This window comes from Heterocephalus glaber, unplaced genomic scaffold (assembly GCF_053883595.1).
Source record: "Heterocephalus glaber isolate CG9 unplaced genomic scaffold, H.glaber_assembly_v1.0 deba00001454, whole genome shotgun sequence".
Classification (NCBI taxonomy): domain Eukaryota; kingdom Metazoa; phylum Chordata; class Mammalia; order Rodentia; family Bathyergidae; genus Heterocephalus; species Heterocephalus glaber.
In genome coordinates, this window is record NW_028258303.1 from 12099151 (window position 1) to 12117301 (window position 18151).

The window sequence follows — 18151 nt, forward strand, 5'->3', positions numbered from 1 at the left end:
GATCTCTGGGTGATCACATTGTATTTGGAAGATCTTTAATGATTCTGTGACTGGGGAGGGAATCCTATCTCCTATTATAAATAGACTACATGTTATACCAGTACTTAACCACATATGGGTATCATCTTCCTTCCCTTCTGCCTTCCAACCTAACACAAGTTCCTCCCTGTCTGGTCTAACCAAGAACCACATAGGGAAAGAGATTCCAGAAAATGTTCTCAGTATAATCAAGTGAACACAGCAAGCCCAGCACAGCAGGGAATGGCATACACAAAGGTCTGAGGAGGAGATGAACTCAGTGTGCTGAGAGACAGACAGAAGGTGAGGCTGAGGCTCAATGAGTGAGAGGATAGTTGTGGGGGACCCTGATGGTGCCACCTGGGGCCTGTGTCTGTTTTGTCTTAACTCTGAATTGCAGGATTAGTGGTATTCGGAATTATTATTTATAAGGGTCATTCTGGCTCTCACAGGTGGAGAAAAAAAAAAAAAAAAAAAAAGGAGGCAGCAGGGAAATTAGGTGGCTGGTGAGATAGTCCAAAAAAGAGAGTAGTCTAGGCCTGAGCTGTGATTATGAAGACATAGACAACAAGGAACTGGTCAGGAAGGTTTGGGGCCTCATTTCTCTGATTGTGAGAAGTGGGGCACCCTCCATCCAGAGGAAGGTGCAGCACAGGTGAGTGGTCAGGGGAGGTCTGGTACTTTCTAAGCACTGATCTCTCTGCTGAGCCTGTCTTCTCCCTGGTCCTGAATAAGAAGACTGAGGCACAGTGAGGTTGCAGTATACTTGAATCAAAGCGACACAGCTGAACAGCAGTGGGCTTCTGATCTTAGGCCAGGCAGCTCAGAAACTAGAATCTTAGCTCTTTTTACAGCATCCTGCTGCCTCTCAGGTGAAGGTTCTTGTGAAAATTCATGTCCATTAGCTGATATCTGCCGAACATCACACTTGTCTGGCCTCTCACAAGTAGCTCAAGTGTACATGCTGACATTCTCTGTCCAATTCCAATTCTAAATATTTTTAATAAAATGCAATTCTAAATTTGTCACATTTTCCATAAAAGTGTGTATGCCCCCCAACAAGCCCTTTAAAGGGCTTTCCTGTTTCATGAGAGAAAAGCTAAAAAGCCAATGAATAAAGGATATGTGAGAATTACATACAATTAAGCATACAATAGAGGAAGGATATGTTCAAGACATCCAAAAAAATACCCAGGATTTGTTTTCTGATAAATCTCTATTTATTGATACCACTATCTTTTAACAAAAAAGAAGTCTCAAAGTACAAAGTATATATGCGAATTATTTATTATTTGCTTAGAGTATATATGTGTCTGTAAATGATAAATGATCATAATGTGGGCATAAATATATTTATCATAGATAGTTCGTGAAAATATGTAGCCTTTGGTTATTATTTATACATTGTTCACTTTTCCTGTGAGATGCGAGATAACTGGGTCACAGACTCTCCAATTATGGAACTTTTTTTAGATTTTTTTTTTTTTCAGAGAATTACATGGAAGGAACTGAAGAATTCCATGTCTAAAGATGCTTGGGTAGGGTCACCAGTATGCAGCACTTGGAATCATCTGCAGTATGAGGAAGGACAGTATCTGGGAAAGTAGGTATAGGTTTTAATTCTAGCCAAAGAACTCCTCTCTTCCTCAATTCACTGGACCTCCTCTCTAAGGAAGTTTCCAAGCCCATATGGGTTAACTCACACCAAACATCCCTCCACAGAGTTTGCTATCCCCCCAGGTCTTGGAACTGATCATTTCTTTTCTTCATTCAGGTTGCTGTGGTAACTGATAATCACAATTCACATTTTCCTAAAATGAGTTTTTAAAAAGATCTTGGCTACTATGTTCTCTCACTGTAGCCCACTCTCTCCTGTAGCACATACTTCTTTTCCTCCTGTTACCTGCCCCAAATTCTCTCTGCAGAGCATTTTTCTTTTCCTATCTTTAATAAATGTAAAATCTTGCTACTATTTTTTTTTAAAAAAAGGATCGTGGTGGCTATCTTATTAGTCATAAAAAGTTGGAGTTAGGAATGGTATTGAAGGAATTTTTGTATTAAATGGAGAAAGGCTGGACACTAGCTAATCTCGACACCCTTTTCTTTGTAAGATTATATGATTCCAGATGTCTTGAATATTTTATAAAAAACAGTCCAGAATAGCCACAAGTGTTCTAAAAATGTGCTTCTTATTATTAGAGAAGCCAAGTTAACTTCCTGTCATAACAACACAAGGATGTTGCATCATCCCTGATTCCTGTAGTGACTGTGGCCAGAAAATGAGTAGAAGAGGTTATTAGGGGTAACATAGAGTAGCCAGGAAGTAACCAGTGCATGCTCTGGGAAGACACTCTGATTGCCTTCCTAACCATTACAACTACAGCTGAGTTCCAGTTTTTTAGACTTGATGGCAGATTCAGGGAAATAAACTATGGCTCCTACCTTCAAGGGAACTGAGAGTCTGGTGAGAAAGAGAAACATACACTAACTAGATAACAAATGGTCACTCATGTCATACTAAACAGAAGGGAAATATGAATTTTAAGATGATCTGAGCATATACAAGGTTTAAAAAATTTTTTTTTAGTTATTTGCAATGCCAGGGATCAAACTCAGGGCATTGTGCATGTTAGGCAAGTGCTCCAACCCCAAGCCACACTCCCAGCATTCTGGAAAAGTTTATTTAAGAATCACAACTTGAGCTTAGCCTTGAAGACTAGACCACTGGAACTAAGTGGAGAGAAGGCATTCTTGTGGGTGGATAGGGAAAAGGTGTGAAGCCAGGTGAATGAGTCTCAGGAATGAGAGTGCATGACTCGTGTGGCAGAAGGGAGGCAAGCATGGAACTGTGGCAGGATGGGGAAGAACTTGCTTGACTGAAGCACAAGGGAACAATGAGAAACAGTGTGGCCAGTGAGGGCAGACAAGGTGGAGCCACATCACCTCAAAATCCTGAGAGAAGATTTCCAAGGCCAAACACTGGTGATGTCCAAGGGCAGATCCCCAGAAACAACCAGCGTGGATCCCTGGGACACCCTGTGTGTGAGGTCTGAAGGCTGACTCAAGTGTAGACACTGACAGCCACCACAGTTTGGTGAGATCCAGCTCAGTTCCAAGCTGCTTGGCTTACTAGTATGCAGACAGGCAGGGGCTCGATGACATGGACCTCAGAATCCTCTCTGGAGGCTGCAGGCTGAGGCCCTGGAAGTCCAGGCAGCTGTTGTGTGTGGGATGTTTGCGTGAATATTTGTCCAGATGTTGGTCTTACTAAGCTTGTGATGAAATTCAGTTGGTCAGTGGTAGAAGAACAGAAACAGCTATTGCCTCCACAATTCTTAATATTTGAATTTTAAAATCAACTTTTCAGCTTTAATTACAATTTCATAACAGTGCTTTACATTTTCTAGTCAAATTGACAAGCTCATGTTATTGGAGGCCATTCCTTCTTAGAATTATTTTGGTACTAAAAACAAATTTTAAATTAAATTAAATTTAAATTTAAATTAAAAACAAATTTTGTTGGCAAACTGGACTCCTATGCAGTCTTCTTTTGATGAGGAGCTTGGGATCTTTTAACTTTTACAGTTTTCTTGCTGTTTTGATTTTTTTTCCCTTTCTTTTGCTTTTTCTTTTGGCTGACCTGTAAGAAAAAGGGGGGAAAGGGCATTGTTTCTGAGTCATACAATGTTTTCCTCTTTACATTATATTTGAACTCCCTGATTGTGATTTTTCTTTATTCTCAAAAGTAGCTTAAAGTTGCTTTTCTCTCATAGGGGCGCCTTTTGATTTTCTATTTTGCTCATACTGAGGAGGAACCAACCATCTTTGAAATGCTTTTCTTTTGTCTATTCTGGTTTTTTGGTGTTTTTTTTGGTACCGGGGATCGAACTCAGGTCCTTGCGCTATTCTGGTTTTTTACTGTTCTCACGCCAACCCTGCTTACCACCCATCTGCCCTGACTGACTGTAACCCTCTGAGGTTCGTGCTATAATTACCTACTTTTCACTTGTGAAGAGGCAGTCCATCCAGCTCCTGAACCCAAGCTCCCCACCACATAGTGTATGGTCCTCCTCAAACCCCAGATCCTTAGCATCTCATGCAGGATCTTCCTACTTGGTCTTGGTCTGCTTTCCCACTTCATTCCCTTCCTTTTTCCACTTAAACTCCTACCATATTATTTGAGGCTCTCTGAACACGGTAAGCTCTCTCATAATTCTCCTCTTTTGTTCCTGCTTCCTCTCATCCTGGTGATTTACATATATCCTCCTGGTGATTTACACATCTCTTAAGATCCAAATCAAATATGAGAAGTCTTCCTTAACTCTTTTTACCTGCTGCTCTCCCCTAACAAGGTTAATTACTCCTTCTTATATCATCTTCAAGAGTCATATATATGCCTTTATTTTATATTTCTCCCATTGTATCACAAGGGCTATATATTGTTAAAGAATATCTGCTACAGAAGGAACAGTTTACATCTTATTACTTTTGTATCTTCAGTGTTTAACATTCTGTTAAATACAATGTAAAAGGATGAAAATATATCTTTAATGGAGCTACATATATTCTTTGTCTCCCAAAGTTTATTTCTAGCAGGAAGAAAATTTTGTTCCCCCTTTCACCAACCTGCTTCTCCCACTGTTTCATCAGTTCCTTCACTTTTGCTGAATCTGGGTTTAGACATATTTGATTCCCATTCCTCTTTGTGGCACTGCCAAAGAAACAGCAATGAGATTTCTTTTTTCCATTACTAATTTAATACAGTTTTGTAGAAATAATGAAAATAAGCATGAATTTGATGAATTTTCTAATCAAACTACTTAAAATATAATAAAATGTTTTCCTAAGACAAGGTTAATGGGTTGAATAATTTCACAATTTTTTCACTAATTTCTCGGTACAGTCTGAAATAAGAGTGTGCAGTCTGAAGATAATAAGGTATCAAAGATACCTAATATTAAAATATCCTTTACTCAAGCAATTCTAATCCCTAAAAAGGTGTTCAGTGGGAAAGAATTAAAGACGAGAGTGCCACAGTAATGGTTTGACAATTGCAAAAATTTGGAAATAACCTACATTTCTAACAACAGACATTGATCATATAAATTATGGCACAGTCATTGGCCATTAAATTTGACCACTAAAATCAGATTATTAGGGCTGGAGGTATAGTTCAGTGATAGAGATTGTTCACATGTCTGTGTTCAATCCCCACCATACAGACACAAGACCACATTAGAAAAAAATGACATTATTAGAGATTTAATGACATGACAAAATGTTCATAATTATAGTGTTAAGAAAAAAAAGCAGATTACAAGACTGTAGGGGAGTCTCCCTTATTGATGGGTGATGCATTTCAAGACATTCTGCAGATGCCTGAAACCTTGGGTGGTACCAAACCCTATATAGGCTGTTTTGTATTTACGTGCTTACCCATGATAAAGTTTGATTATAATTTAGGCACAGTAAGTAATTAACAATAAATACTAAAACAAAACAATTATAGCAATATACTATAATAAAATTATTTAAAATACATAAATTTTTTATTTCTGGAATTTTCCATTAATGTTTTTAGACTATGTTTGACTGTATGTAACTGAAACCTAGGAAAGTAAATCAGCAGATAAATAGGGACTACTGTATGTAGGGTATGGTTTTATGTGTGCATGTATAAAATATAAAAATACATACATACAAAGCAAATGAGGGAACTTTGAAAGACCATATACCAAAGGATTAATTGTATTTATCACTGGATGATAGAGTTATAAGTGATTTTTATTTTCTTCTGTTCAGCTACCTGCATTAAACATTTTCTAGGAGTCTATTTTCAAGACTGCTTGAATCTGTCTTTTCCTGAATTGCAATCTTAATTAGCTTCAAATAAATGTAATTTTCTTTGTTCTTGAAAGACAAACATTTTCTACAATGAAAATAATATTATTTAAGTAGTACATTATCTTTGGTTCCTAATCTCTACCAGAAATGTAATTTTTAGGAGAAGAAAATAAATAAAAGGAGCAGACCAGGTTTGTGGAGGGGCTAATCATGTGGAATTTAAGTGTCTGCATGGGCAAGTACCTAGAGGGTAGTATTCACAGGAAATTTAATGTCCCTCCCAATATGTCACATGCCACATAGGTTTGAGTCATTACTTACATGATTTCTGTTTTCTCACAGGAAGGGGTTGGGGCAAATTTTTTAAGGTCTTTTAAGGATTTGAGGGTGATTGTCTCAGTGCTGGTGTTGATGCAGGAGCATCTTCTGCTCTTCATTATCAGGGTGCCTGTGAGAAAGAGAAAGAGTAGAATACATGCATTCAGGTCACTGTTTCAATTGTAGTGATCCATCAAAATGATACATTTGAGGGCTGGGGATTTAGCTCAGTGGCACCGCGCCTGCCTTACAAGTACAAGGTCCTGAGTTCAATCCCTGGTACCCCCCCCCCCAAAAGATACATTTGACTTAATCATGGTTTTTCCTATCATTTACTAAGTGTTTGTAAATCATCACCACAAACTTTTAAAGTGGGCATTATATCCATTTTGTAGATAAGAAAGCTAAGGTTTAGAGATGTTAAGTAAAGAAGATACACAGCTTTACGGGTCAGGAATAGGGCTTCAGCTCAGTTTTTTCTGAGTCCAAAGATGTTCTCAGCTACCCTCCCCCCCCATTCTCTTTTGGAGGAAAAGGACTTTTACAATACTTAACAAATTCCCAGTACACATTAGACACACTGGTACATAATTTATGTGTGCTATGTGGACAAGTTTCTTAAGCAACTCCCAGATACATTTTTACTTGACCTTAGTGGAATGGAATTCCTGTAGGTTTGGATAGAAAGTTCGACTTACAACAAATTACCACTTCCATCCATCTCTCCTCCCCACTGCCCAAAATTTTCAATAGTGCTTTAAACTATTGAAAATTCTTTAGAATATGTTACCTACATAGTTTAATTTTTACTTTCATTCAGTATGTATTTACTCAGTGCTTACTATGCCACTGTTTTGTTTTGTTTTGTTTTTTTGGTACTGAGGACTGAACCCAGAGCCTCACATTGAGTTGTATTCCCAGCCCTTTTAAAAAAAAATTTTTTATTTTGAGTTGCCTAGGCTGGCCTCAAACTTGTGATTCTACTGTCTCAGTTTCCCTAAGGTGCTAAGATTACAAGCATGTCCCACCATACCAGGAATATGAAACACATGAACTAAAAATTTCTACTTTACAGATGAGGAAGCTGAGTTCTAGAAAAGTTATTTGCCCAAGGTAACATAAGTAGTCAGTAAATAGATTAGGGATAACCTCTCTGATTCCTGGATTCTCATTCAGTTAACCATAGACATATGTATCAAGAAACAACATCAATGACAAAAATAATTTAGGAGATAGTTTTTCATTATCAGCTGCCAGTGATGCTGGTTTCACATCCTTTACTATAAAACCATCCATTTGTGTGAAATGAAAATAAAACATGCAGAAATTCTTTTGACCTGGGAGAGGGTTTTCCATTATAAATGCTCAAACATTTACTGAACACTTACTAGGAACTCACACACCTAGACTGAGAAGACTTTTGTTTGGCAGCCCCAAATTATGACCTTTGGATAATCAACCACCAATGTGCTCCTATGAGTAACTTTCCTTTCTAATGTATACAGAACATTCAATGTTATCTGGCAAACCAAGAGATTTTCATAGTGATTCATACATCTGACTTCACTAACAGTATAATTCAAAACCCCTTACCTTGAACTTCAAACAGAACCAGGAAGGTGATGCAGAAGAGGAAAGGAAAACCATGTCTCTTCATGGTGGTGGAAGGAATTTCTACAAAGTCACTCCTACGCTGAATTTCAAGCCTGAGTAAATCTTTAGAGAAAATGCTCTTAGGGGTCATATTTATTTAGGAAATCCATTTCCCTCCCAAACCCCGATTGGCTGCTATCCTTAGCTGATCTAGCTAAACTAACCACAAACTTGATTTTCCTGGGGGAAACCCTATTCTCAGATCCAAGGGAGTTTCTGCATGTTCTATTTCCATTTCATATAAATGGGTGCTTTATAGTAAGGGATGTGAAACCAACAGCTCTGGCAGCCTTTACAAACACATAGCTGCTCACCTGGGTGAAAGACATGATGAAAATACTATTATGCAACAAGGGCTGGAAATGTGGTTTCCAGGTGGATAATACTGAAGTCCAGGTAAGTAACTCCTTTATTATTTATAGCATACCTTTGTGAATAATAAATGGCTACATTTATCTTGTATTAACCACCCTTCGACTTAAAGCACTTTAGTTTCTTTGGGGACCAAGTGTTGGGGACCAAGTATTTTCTACTAGTGGTAAGTTCCTTTTTGTCATTGGTGCTACAGTTTATTTTTTAAATTCTTAGATCAAGTAGCATAAAGTCCAGTTGTGTGCAAAAAATTCAAATTAACAGAGGGTGAGATAGAAGCTTATTTCCCTCTGACAGAGGTGGATGGACATTATGTTTTGGATCTAAAAAGGCCCCCAGAAAGCTCATGTGCTCAGACACGGGGATTTGAAAGGTGACTGGATCATGAAAAGGCTCTCAATTCAACAGTGAGCTAATCTATTGATGGTTTCCTAATCTGATTACATTCTTGGGAGGTGATGGAAACCTAGGAGGGGCCTGGTTTAAGGGGGGCGAGGGAGAGCATGCCTTTGGGGACTATACTTTGTCCCTAGCCCCTCCTCCCTTCTCAGCTGCCATGAGGTGAGTGGCTTTCCTCTGCCATGCCCTTCTGCCATGATGTTTCTGGCTCACCACAGGACCAAAAGCAATGGAGCCTACTCACTATGGACCAAAACCTCTGAAATTATAAGCCAAAATAAACTTTTCTTTCTTTAAATTGTTTTGCTCAGGCTTTCTGTCACAGCAATGTAAAGTTAACACAGTGGACCGGCACTTGTATGCTGACCCATCTTAGAAGTTGTACCCATCACTTTCCATTACCTGTCCTGTAACAGAACATAGTCACATGGCTATAAGTAGTGTCAGGGGAAGAAATAATATCGCTATTCTGGTTTACCAGCTAAAGACTGGAGGTTCCATGACTGCAGAAGAGTGTTGGCTGGGTGGCTAGTCTGGGCAGAGTCTAGGTCCCTCAGTGAGCCTACAACCTTCCCTGACTCTGATTTCCTCCTCAGTCCCTCTTGGTCTTCACTTTAGTGTTGTAGCAGCCACTTTTCCAAGCCTCAAAGGTGGAATGAACTTGTGTTCCTACTCCAAAATACACAAGAGGAATATGGACAAAATTGATACAGCTAAGTAACTGAAGCTGAGAAAGACAGGTTTGTTTACACGCTAATACTGGTTTTGTCATCTCTGAGGAAAAGCAGAAAAAAGAACTCAAAGTGAGGGCCTTGTTATAGAAAAGTAAAAAGTACTGGAATATCTTCAAGGAATTAAAGGTGGTTGTTTGTTTTTGTTGTTGTTGTTTTTACTATCATATAACATATAGAGTAAAAATGGCACTAGTTCCAAATTTCCAAATAGGAAACATTTTTTTTTTTCAGTATTGGGAATTAAACTCAGGGGAACTTTACCACAGAGCTATATTCCCAGCCCTTTTTATTTTATTTATTTTTATCAGTACATGTTTGCAGTACATAATGTTTACATTTCTTGTGTGGCACTTGTACATGTATATAATACATCTTAATTCCTTTTTTCATTTCCTTTCTCTTCTCTATCTCCTCCTCCCTTAAGGGAGGTCCCCTTCTCTTGATCCCCTTCCCATCTAAGAAAGATCAGTCTCCCTACTTCTATCTTTTATTTTCCTATTTATTTATAATTCAGGGTTCTCATATAAGAGAAACCATATAATATTTAAGCTTGTGTGTCTGATTTATTTCACTTAACATTATGATCTTAAGGTGCATCCATTTTCCTACAGATGACTGATGAAGAAATGCTCAGGATTGCTGGCTATTAGAAAGATGCAGATTAAAACAACAGTATGATTTCACCTTCAAGAAATCAAATACTGTAATAACAAATGTTGGTGAGGCTGTATGGAAAAAGGAGCCCTTTTACATTCTTGGTGGGAGTGAAAACTAGTACAATCACTATGGAAATCAGTATGGAGATTCCTTAAAAACTAAAGCTAGAAATTCTATTTGACCCAGCAATTTCCTTTCCTGAAAGAGTTAAAGATACATTATAGTGATATGTGCATACCTATGTTTACAGCAGCACAATTTATAATAGCTAAATCTTGGAAGCAGCTTATATGTCTATCAAGGGATGAATAGATAAGGAAAATATGGTATTTACACACGATGGAGTACTACTCTGCCATAAAGAAAGACAAACCTTTTTTATTTTCTATCTTGAGACAGATAAATTGCCCAAGTTGGCCTCAAACTTTTGATCCTCTCATCTCAGTTTCCCAAGTAGTGGAAATGACAGGCATGAGCCACCAGGTCTACCCTAATAAGCAATTTTTGAATGAACTGGAGATAATTCCTAACTTAAGTCTTCAGGAACAATGCTTAAAAATGTAAAAGCTGGGCTGGGGACTTAGCTTAGTGGTTCCGGCACCTGCCTCAAAAGCGCAAGGTCCCGAATTTGATCCCCAGTACCATAAAAAAAAGAAATGTAAAAGCTTTTATTTAGGAAAGAAAGTTGATTTTCAAACATCACAAATACATGAGTTTTGCCTGGAAAATACTTCCTTTCCTGAGATTATTTTGAATGACCTATTTGAATTGATAGAACTAACATAGTGTGATTAGGAAAATACTGTTGATACCTTATGTGGGGCCCTTTGAGCCAGTGATAATAGAAAACCAGGCTAAGAAGTATGAGAACATGGATGAAGCTTTTAATTGAGAATGAAGAGAAAATGGGGAAAGGACTTCCAGTGGAGGAAAGAGCTGAGGGAGAACAGCTCTGATGGAGAAAGTCAGACTGGCCTGTTAACAAAGCACAGGGACCAGCTTTTATGGGGCAAGGCCCTGGGTGGGCTAGGTTCTAGCTGATGATTATCTAGTTGTGGCTCTGCAGAAATCCTTATCATTTAAGGGGGAATCTCGTTCCCATGACATGATTACTCCCGCTTGGGGTACAGGTTATCCTCCATTCCTGTTAAGGAATAATTGCTCCCCCTAGGGGGGTGGATGATCTCATAATGAGGTGATTTGTATGCACAAGCTCTCTTGTTCCTGGAATCCAAGATGACTACAGGTTTAGGACAGTGACTGGAGACTTCTAGGTGCCACTCTGTGTGGTCTGGAACAAGATGTTGTAAAAGCTGCATATCTTGAGAGCACTTCAATTACTCTTATCTTGGTGTCCTCAGTCTTGAAGAGGAAATGAGATAACGTTAGGTAAATTTAGGGCTAAATCTCAGTTTTAAGACAGAAACTTCTTAAATGATTAACATGCCTATGTGCCAAGCAAGAAATCTGACTCAAAGTTTAAAGCTAGATACAAATTAAAGATATAAAAGAAGATACATAAAATGAAAGCAGAGATGATAAGTTTTATCCTACTTCTAGTTACTCATTGCGAATCTGCAGGCCCAAGTGGAGAGTCAGTGCTTTTTAGCAAAAGCAGCTTTTAAGTTCCTGTCATACTGTCACCCAATAAATAATTTGATTTTTTGAAACACAAAATATTAAGAAAATGAAGAAGAATCCTGTGGCTATCACAGTTTCACCTAAACTTCTATCATGGAGGTCAGCCATCTATAGCATGAGATTTAGTGTATTTTGCATAAAACACAAGTGTTCCGGCTTGCTTTTCCCAATGTTTCAATGTGTCATTCAGTGTCTCTGATACTACTGGTGTAGCTAGGAAGGATGAGAAATAGTGCATTTATGCTCATTTTCTAGGGCATAAAAAAGAGGCCTGACATTTTCCAAAAGTAAAAATTCAATAGCAAATAATTAAAAATATTTAAAGTAGATATTACATTTTCTCTGGCTATTCAGAATTCTTCCAGCAGCAGAAGTTAAAGCCAAGGTTAATGAGATAACAATATTTAGAAATCATACCCAGTTTCCCTCAGAGAATATTACTCATGAGAACAGAATAAGAGTGGGAGGAAAAACAGGGTAGAAGACCCAAAAGAAAAATCACCCTTCTCAAAACAGAATCTAAGAAAAAATAATTTGAACAAATAAAAATAAATGAGTTTAAAAGGACTTAGTGCTATAGTTATTTAATATTTTAAGGCTGAATAGAAATATTGTTTGAAGATAATAAAAGTATTAAAATGATCTGACCAAGAGCTAAATAATAATAGAAAAATAAGTATTGGAAATATTCTTTGGTCTAAGACTGCGATATACCAGCAGCTCAAACTCATTCTTCCCCCCGCCCCCCATGAAACCTGAGGGGTCTGACTTTAGTTTGGTTTAGTATGTTCAGGAAGTTTCAACATAATTCTTGAATATATTGGAATAAAGACTACAATAGACCTTTTATTGTTCTATACATTGACTATATATACTATGCTATAGATAGGCCTTTGTTTTCATTTTCCACTCATTATAGAGACTTCCAAAAATGAGGTTTCAATGAAGTAGCTTCTGTATTCTCCTTTCAAAAGTTATCCTAAAGGAACACCACTGGAAAAATAAACAATTAACATATAAATTATTATTTTCTTCCCTCTCCTCCACCAGTAGTGGGTCCTTTCCAATTTGCACCTTCTCCTTTCTAGATTGATTGGTTTAACTCTTGAATTTTATCTAACTCTGGAGAGTCTTCAGTTATACAGGCAACACTGCAACTTGAGGTTTACCAGAAATTTAGTAAAAATATTTCTGGAATAAAATAAGAATCACCTAAAACAGCCGGGAATGGTGGCACACACCTGTAATCCCAGCACTCGGGCAGCCAAGGCAGGAGGATCGCCATGAGTTTGAGGCCAGCCCAGATTACACAGTGAGTCTGAGGCCAGCCTGAGCTACATAGTGAGACCCTGTCTCAAAAAAAACAAAAAACAAACAAACGAACAAAAAAAATCACCTACACAATGTTCTTAAACCATTTTTTCATTACATACTCCCCTTCCTTAAGGGAAACATATTTAAATGAACGAAAATCTAAATTAAACTTCTTCCTAAGGAGAGAGATTAAAAACTAATAGTTCTTGTTGACTAGAGTTGAACTTTAGTAGGCCAGTACTCATTGTAATATCTAAGATGTTTTTAGCCTTCTAAGAACCAATGTTTGTCCTCTTGGAGCAATAACCCCCCTTTCAGAACATATGCTATAGAATAAGGTTAGAAGAGATATCAGCATTTTGTGCCACATTGCTGTGCAAGATGGTGTATGGAGGACTGGTGATCCAGGTGGCAAAAGAATTTACCAACAATCAAGGAATATAGAAAAGCAAGCTTACTAAGATCACAGTACACTGTCAAGAGGGGCAGTGGGTGAGTTTCTAAGACAGGAATTGTGCCATCACGATAAGAGGTTGGGTTATTATTATTATTTTTTTAATATAAAGGACTGAAGTTGTGGGAAAGATTGTTAGCAAATGTACTTATCTCAGAAATGCATTTTTTCAGGGCATCTTGTTCCTTGGTAATCTTCCAGGAACACCTGCATTTTATCTAAAGTTTTATATTGAAGCTGCAAAATTGCCGGGGATATAGCTCAGTGGCACTGTGCCTGCCTGGAAAGCATAAGGTCCTGAGTTCGATCCCTGGTTCTGGAAAAAAAAAAAAAAGTTGCAAAATGGCAAAGTGATTTGCTTTGGCCTCACAGGAGACTCCTTCTTACTGAGAGAAAAATTTACTTTTGGCTTATGCTGGTTTTGGTCAGTGTTAGTATATCATCTTATGACTGTTTAGTATGTGTTAGTATGTGTTGCTTTAATGGGAGAGTTTTGCTGCTGAGGATTTTAACTCTTTTGCTGCCAGTGGATATGACATCACTCGCTGACAAATCAGCAAAACATAAATCATTGACAAGGGACAAAGTGTTTACTTCCATAACTGCTCTGAGCAGAATGGAGATATTGTTAGGGGCACTTAAGTTTGTTGATCTATCGAGGGCTGTACACCTCGTATGAAGTTTGAGTGTGAAACCATTGAGTGGCTTGGTCAAAGGGTAAAGGACCAACAAATTTCTCAGAAACAGACCAGAATCCTCATCTGGCCACCATTTGGAGATGAATTTTCTGGATCCTTGAAGACACAAACTCGACAAGGCGGATGAATAGACAGGAGCCAAAAATGAGTAGCAATATAATGGCATCCAGAGGCCCCTTTTACTTAAAGTGTGGCTGGTCTTATTAGCTGTGGACATTTTAAGATCTGAATTTTTACTGGCAGATCTGTTAAGCTATACTTCCTTTGACTCAGGACTAACATGATTCTGGCCGAGTCCTTTGTGAGGATTCCTATCAGGCACTTGCAGGTGAGAACCCTTCCTTACCACCTCTTGGTTCTATCTACCTTTTGGAGGCCTGGCTCAAGTGACTCTCTTAAGACCAACTGTCATGCTTTTCCTTACATTTTCCCCTCATGTCATGCTTCCCCTCATCTTTATTAGAGTTTTTCTCAGAAGGCAGCACTGCTCAACCATTGTTTTCATTGGCCCTTTGGCTGGAATGCTGTTCTGGTTGTTAAGGTCTTATTTGGTCCCACACTGATGAGGACAGGTTTGACAATTTAAAGCTAGTGTCATGGGCCCTTTTAGCCACATTTGGGCAAAAAGGGGTTTACAAGGAGTAACTCTTAGGCCAAGTTTACTTGGTGTCCATTGTTTAATTTTACCCGTTGTGTAGGTGATAACATTTCAAGACATTGGATTAGATCTCTTTGTTATTTTCACTTTGAAGAATTTTGAGAAGCCAGTTACAAAGTTTTAAGGAAAATATAAAATAAAACTAACCAAAGCAAAATTAACTTGTTAACAGTTTTGAACCAAGATTTTTGTTATATCAGTTTTTACTGAAGATAATCAGAGCAAGAGACAATTTGTTGGTAGTACTTGTTAGAATTTTTTCCATGAATTTGACTGTAAATGCTCCAGAGAACAGTAAGAACTATGAATGACAAAAGATTTAGAAAAGCCAGGTTAGAATTTTGATGAGTTTAGTAATTGATGAGATAATCTATATATTTTATATAGCATTTTAAGATAAAAATCACGACTGACATTATATCAGAACTAGTAGGATCTCTTGTTCACATATATATTAGGTAACTAATATGCAATCCTTTTGATTATCAGCATGGCACTGTTTGGAATGGATAGTGTTTAGGCATGTGTAATAGTACAATTAGAAATCCATAAACATAGACTTGAAAAAGTATCATTATAAATAATTTTGGTTTGGGAGAGGCACCAATATGGCAAAGTGTCCTTTCCAGGCTCTGTACTTTAGAAGAAGGCTTGCATATTTGGCAAACACAAACGTACCCAACTGGGCCAGGGATTTAGCTCAGTGATTCTGCTGCCTGCCTCACAAGCATAAGGACCCAAGTTCAATCCCTGGTACCAAAAAACAAACAAACAAATGTACTCAACATACAGAAAAGTCAGCAAGAACGAGCACTATAGCTTTATAGAAATTTTTATGTATTACACAAGCCTTTTATAAATCAATTGAGCTTTTTGCTTTTAAGGTGAAATTTAGAATTCCTTATCAGGTCTTATACAGGTCAACAGTATTGACAAAAATCAAAGAATAGCTTTGGATCTCTTACAAACTCAGGAACCAGTTTTAATAATCACAATGGGAGCCAGGTGTGGTGGCACACGCCTGTAATCCCAGTACTTTGGAGGCTGAGGCAGGAGGATCACTCAGAGTTTAAGACCAGCCTGGATTACATAGTGAGGCCCTGTCTCAAAAAAACAAAAAAATGAACAAACAAAAACCCCAAACACACAAAAAACATATCACAATAAGTGTATCTCACTTATATAATAAAATGTTTTAGGGCCAGGGTTTAGCTCTGTGGTTCCAGCACCTGCTTTGCAAGCACAAGGTCCTGAGTTCCATGCCCGGTACCCCTCCCCCCCAAATTTTAAAGCCAATAGACATAGATTTTAAATGATATAACTGTATAGAATACAAAGAACAAATATCAAAATTTTGATCATTTATATGTTTAAGACTATATATAATGTATTTTATATAAAAGAGTCCTCACTGGCCACTCTGTATTAAACCCATGTATTCTTAATTTTGCAAACTTTGTGCATCTATACAGTATACTCTAGAAGGGGCTTAGTTATATTTCTTTCTATATTAGGCCAAAGGCATGGTTTTTAGTGTAAGTAAAAGAGGGTAAGTTTAAGTCCAAATGTATAGAGCAACTGTTAAGCTGTCTCTATGAGCGGTGAGTATTATTCTAACTTAACATTTGCTTTTATTTTATCAAGAGACATGACAAAGTGTTTTTGGGATTGGGGATACAGGGGACTGAACCTAGGACTTTCTGCATGATAGGCAAGTGCTATACCACTGAGCTATATTCCCATCCCTTTTTATTTTCTGAGACACAGTCTAAGTTGCCCAGGCTGGCCTTGAATTTGGGATCTTCTTGCCTCAGCCTCACAAGGAGCTGAAATTGCACATGCATGCCACTTAACCTGACATGGTGCACATTTGTTCAGTTGGTTTTAATATGAATTATTAATGCCTAAATAGAATGTTATGGAAATCTTTGGAAAGAAAACTGTGGTGACATTTTTACCTGGAATGCTCTGATTAGAATCACCCCACTGGAGAAGGTAGGCCCATCAAGGTCCATATGCGAACACAGCACTAGTTCTGGAGGAAGGCTTTAGAAAGCTGGCACCAGAACTGCGCATTAAAATCGCGCTCACCAGTGAATCAGGGCTCATGTCAGATTCATTGCTCCGGCTCCTCCAGGGCCTAGGAGCGAAAGACAGCCGCTTCTGGGGCAGCGTGCTCACTTCGAGTGCGTGCATAATTGCGTGCGCAGCCAACAAGTTTTCCAGAACCTTCTCCCAAAGCTCGTCCTTTCTGCAGTGTCCCGGCTGAGAGTGCTGCTGCCCACGCTGACCCTGACGGTTGAAAGACTCCTCGCGGGAGGGAGAGGTAGCTTTTGGGCTCAGGGGCTCCTTCTCTGTGTCCCCACAACAGCCATACAGGTTCCTGACCCAAGAGGGGTGGGGGTGGGGTGAGAGAGGGGCACGAGGCCACAGGGTACAGGGCCGCGGGGCACAGAGGGGGGGTGTCCGGGCCAGGGCATGGTGAGGACGAGAAGGCAGGCACCCGGTCAGTGGGGAGGGGCGGCTACAGCGAGCTTCACCTCTTAGTGCGTGGCGTGGCCTGGCCTGGCCTGGGAACTGGAGGCCTGTAGAGTCGGAGCGGTTCCTGCGACAAGGACAGGCAGCTTCTGCTTGGGCCTGAGGAAGGAGAAAATCCCGTTGAGGCTGCATTTATGGATACTCAGGGGTTTTAGGAGAAACAGAAACCTGGCCGTTTATGACTGTACTGGGAAAGCAGCCAAGGATTGTCAGGACTGTTGAAATAACAGTCACTTATTACTTCTCCTTTGGACAAGAGTTTTAACCTCTTTGGCCTTGAAAAATTCCAGTTCTGCGTGTAGAGGAACTGAATAGTGATGTAACTATACTCCAGTTGCCAGTTCTCAGTTTTAACATGTGTTGTCCGGCCTCCCCCTAACATCTTTTTGGTTATGGAATCAGTGTGATCTGTTTAAATAGGTACAGTGTGACTGATTCTGTCACAGTGAAAATAAGAGGCTTCCTTTAACTTGTGAGAGGGGAAGTTTCTCTCATATTGAAACCTCTAGGCCTGTTTTAATTTCTCGTACTGTGGACTTCCCCTCCTTTTGGTAGCTATTGCTGCTATTAAAGGATGCTTACTTGAAAAAGGTTTATTTCTTGAAAGTCAATTTAGACCCCCCCCCCCAATTTGAAGATCCATTCTTTCCATCCAAAATGTTATAATATGGTAAGCTAGCTGCAAGCAAAACGTAGTTTTGTGGGATTTTGTATCCTCTGTGCATTTCAGGTCATTAAGAACAAATTCTTCCTTGTGGCCGGGGATTTGGCTCAGTGGTTTTGCCGCCTGCTGCGCAAGCAGAAGGATCTGAGTTCGATATCCGGCACCAAAAAAAAAAGAACAAATTCTTCC

The 18151-nt window shown here is 38.8% G+C and overlaps 2 protein-coding genes across 6 annotated transcripts in view; one reads left to right on the top strand and one right to left on the bottom strand.

Annotated features, from left to right (window-relative positions):
• Positions 1-1289: 1289 nt before the first annotated feature.
• On the bottom strand, positions 1290-17473 carry Cxcl9 (C-X-C motif chemokine ligand 9). 3 transcript variants are annotated; one of them, XM_004848038.3, is made up of 5 exons: positions 17301-17473; positions 7774-7896; positions 6184-6310; positions 4645-4729; positions 1290-3658 (listed from the first exon to the last, which is right to left on the bottom strand). In XM_004848038.3, the coding sequence occupies exons 1-5, from the start codon at positions 17428-17430 to the stop codon at positions 3554-3556; spliced, it is 570 nt and encodes a 189-aa protein (XP_004848095.1). In that variant the 5' UTR covers positions 17431-17473; the 3' UTR covers positions 1290-3553. The 3 variants fall into 3 exon arrangements, with proteins under 3 accessions (XP_004848095.1, XP_087071984.1, XP_087071983.1); XM_087215858.1 differs by having other exon boundaries at positions 7774-13720; positions 17301-17435; XM_087215857.1 differs by lacking the exon at positions 17301-17473 and adding an exon at positions 16719-16867 and having other exon boundaries at positions 7774-13720.
• Art3 (ADP-ribosyltransferase 3 (inactive)) overlaps positions 16940-18151 on the top strand; it is a 148574-nt gene continuing 147362 nt past the window's right edge. For 2 of the 3 annotated variants that reach the window (XM_013073358.3, XM_087215856.1), the window contains exon 1: positions 16940-17086. The gene's annotated coding sequence lies outside the window, so the exon portion shown is untranslated. The remainder of the gene's footprint in view (positions 17087-18151) is intronic. The other variant, XM_087215848.1, reaches the window with a different exon arrangement.

Excerpts from the sequence above, each read along its gene's own strand:
- Cxcl9 (XM_004848038.3), bottom strand. The coding sequence starts at position 17,430 with ATGCAGCCTCAACGGGATTTTCTCCTTCCTCAGGCCCAAGCAGAAGCT. Across the intron at positions 6,311-7,773 it reads GGTTCTGTTTGAAGTTCAAG|GCACCCTGATAATGAAGAGC; the intron begins GTAAGGGGTTTT and ends TCTTTCTCACAG. Across the intron at positions 3,659-4,644 it reads TGAAACAGTGGGAGAAGCAG|GTCAGCCAAAAGAAAAAGCA; the intron begins GTTGGTGAAAGG and ends TTTTTCTTACAG.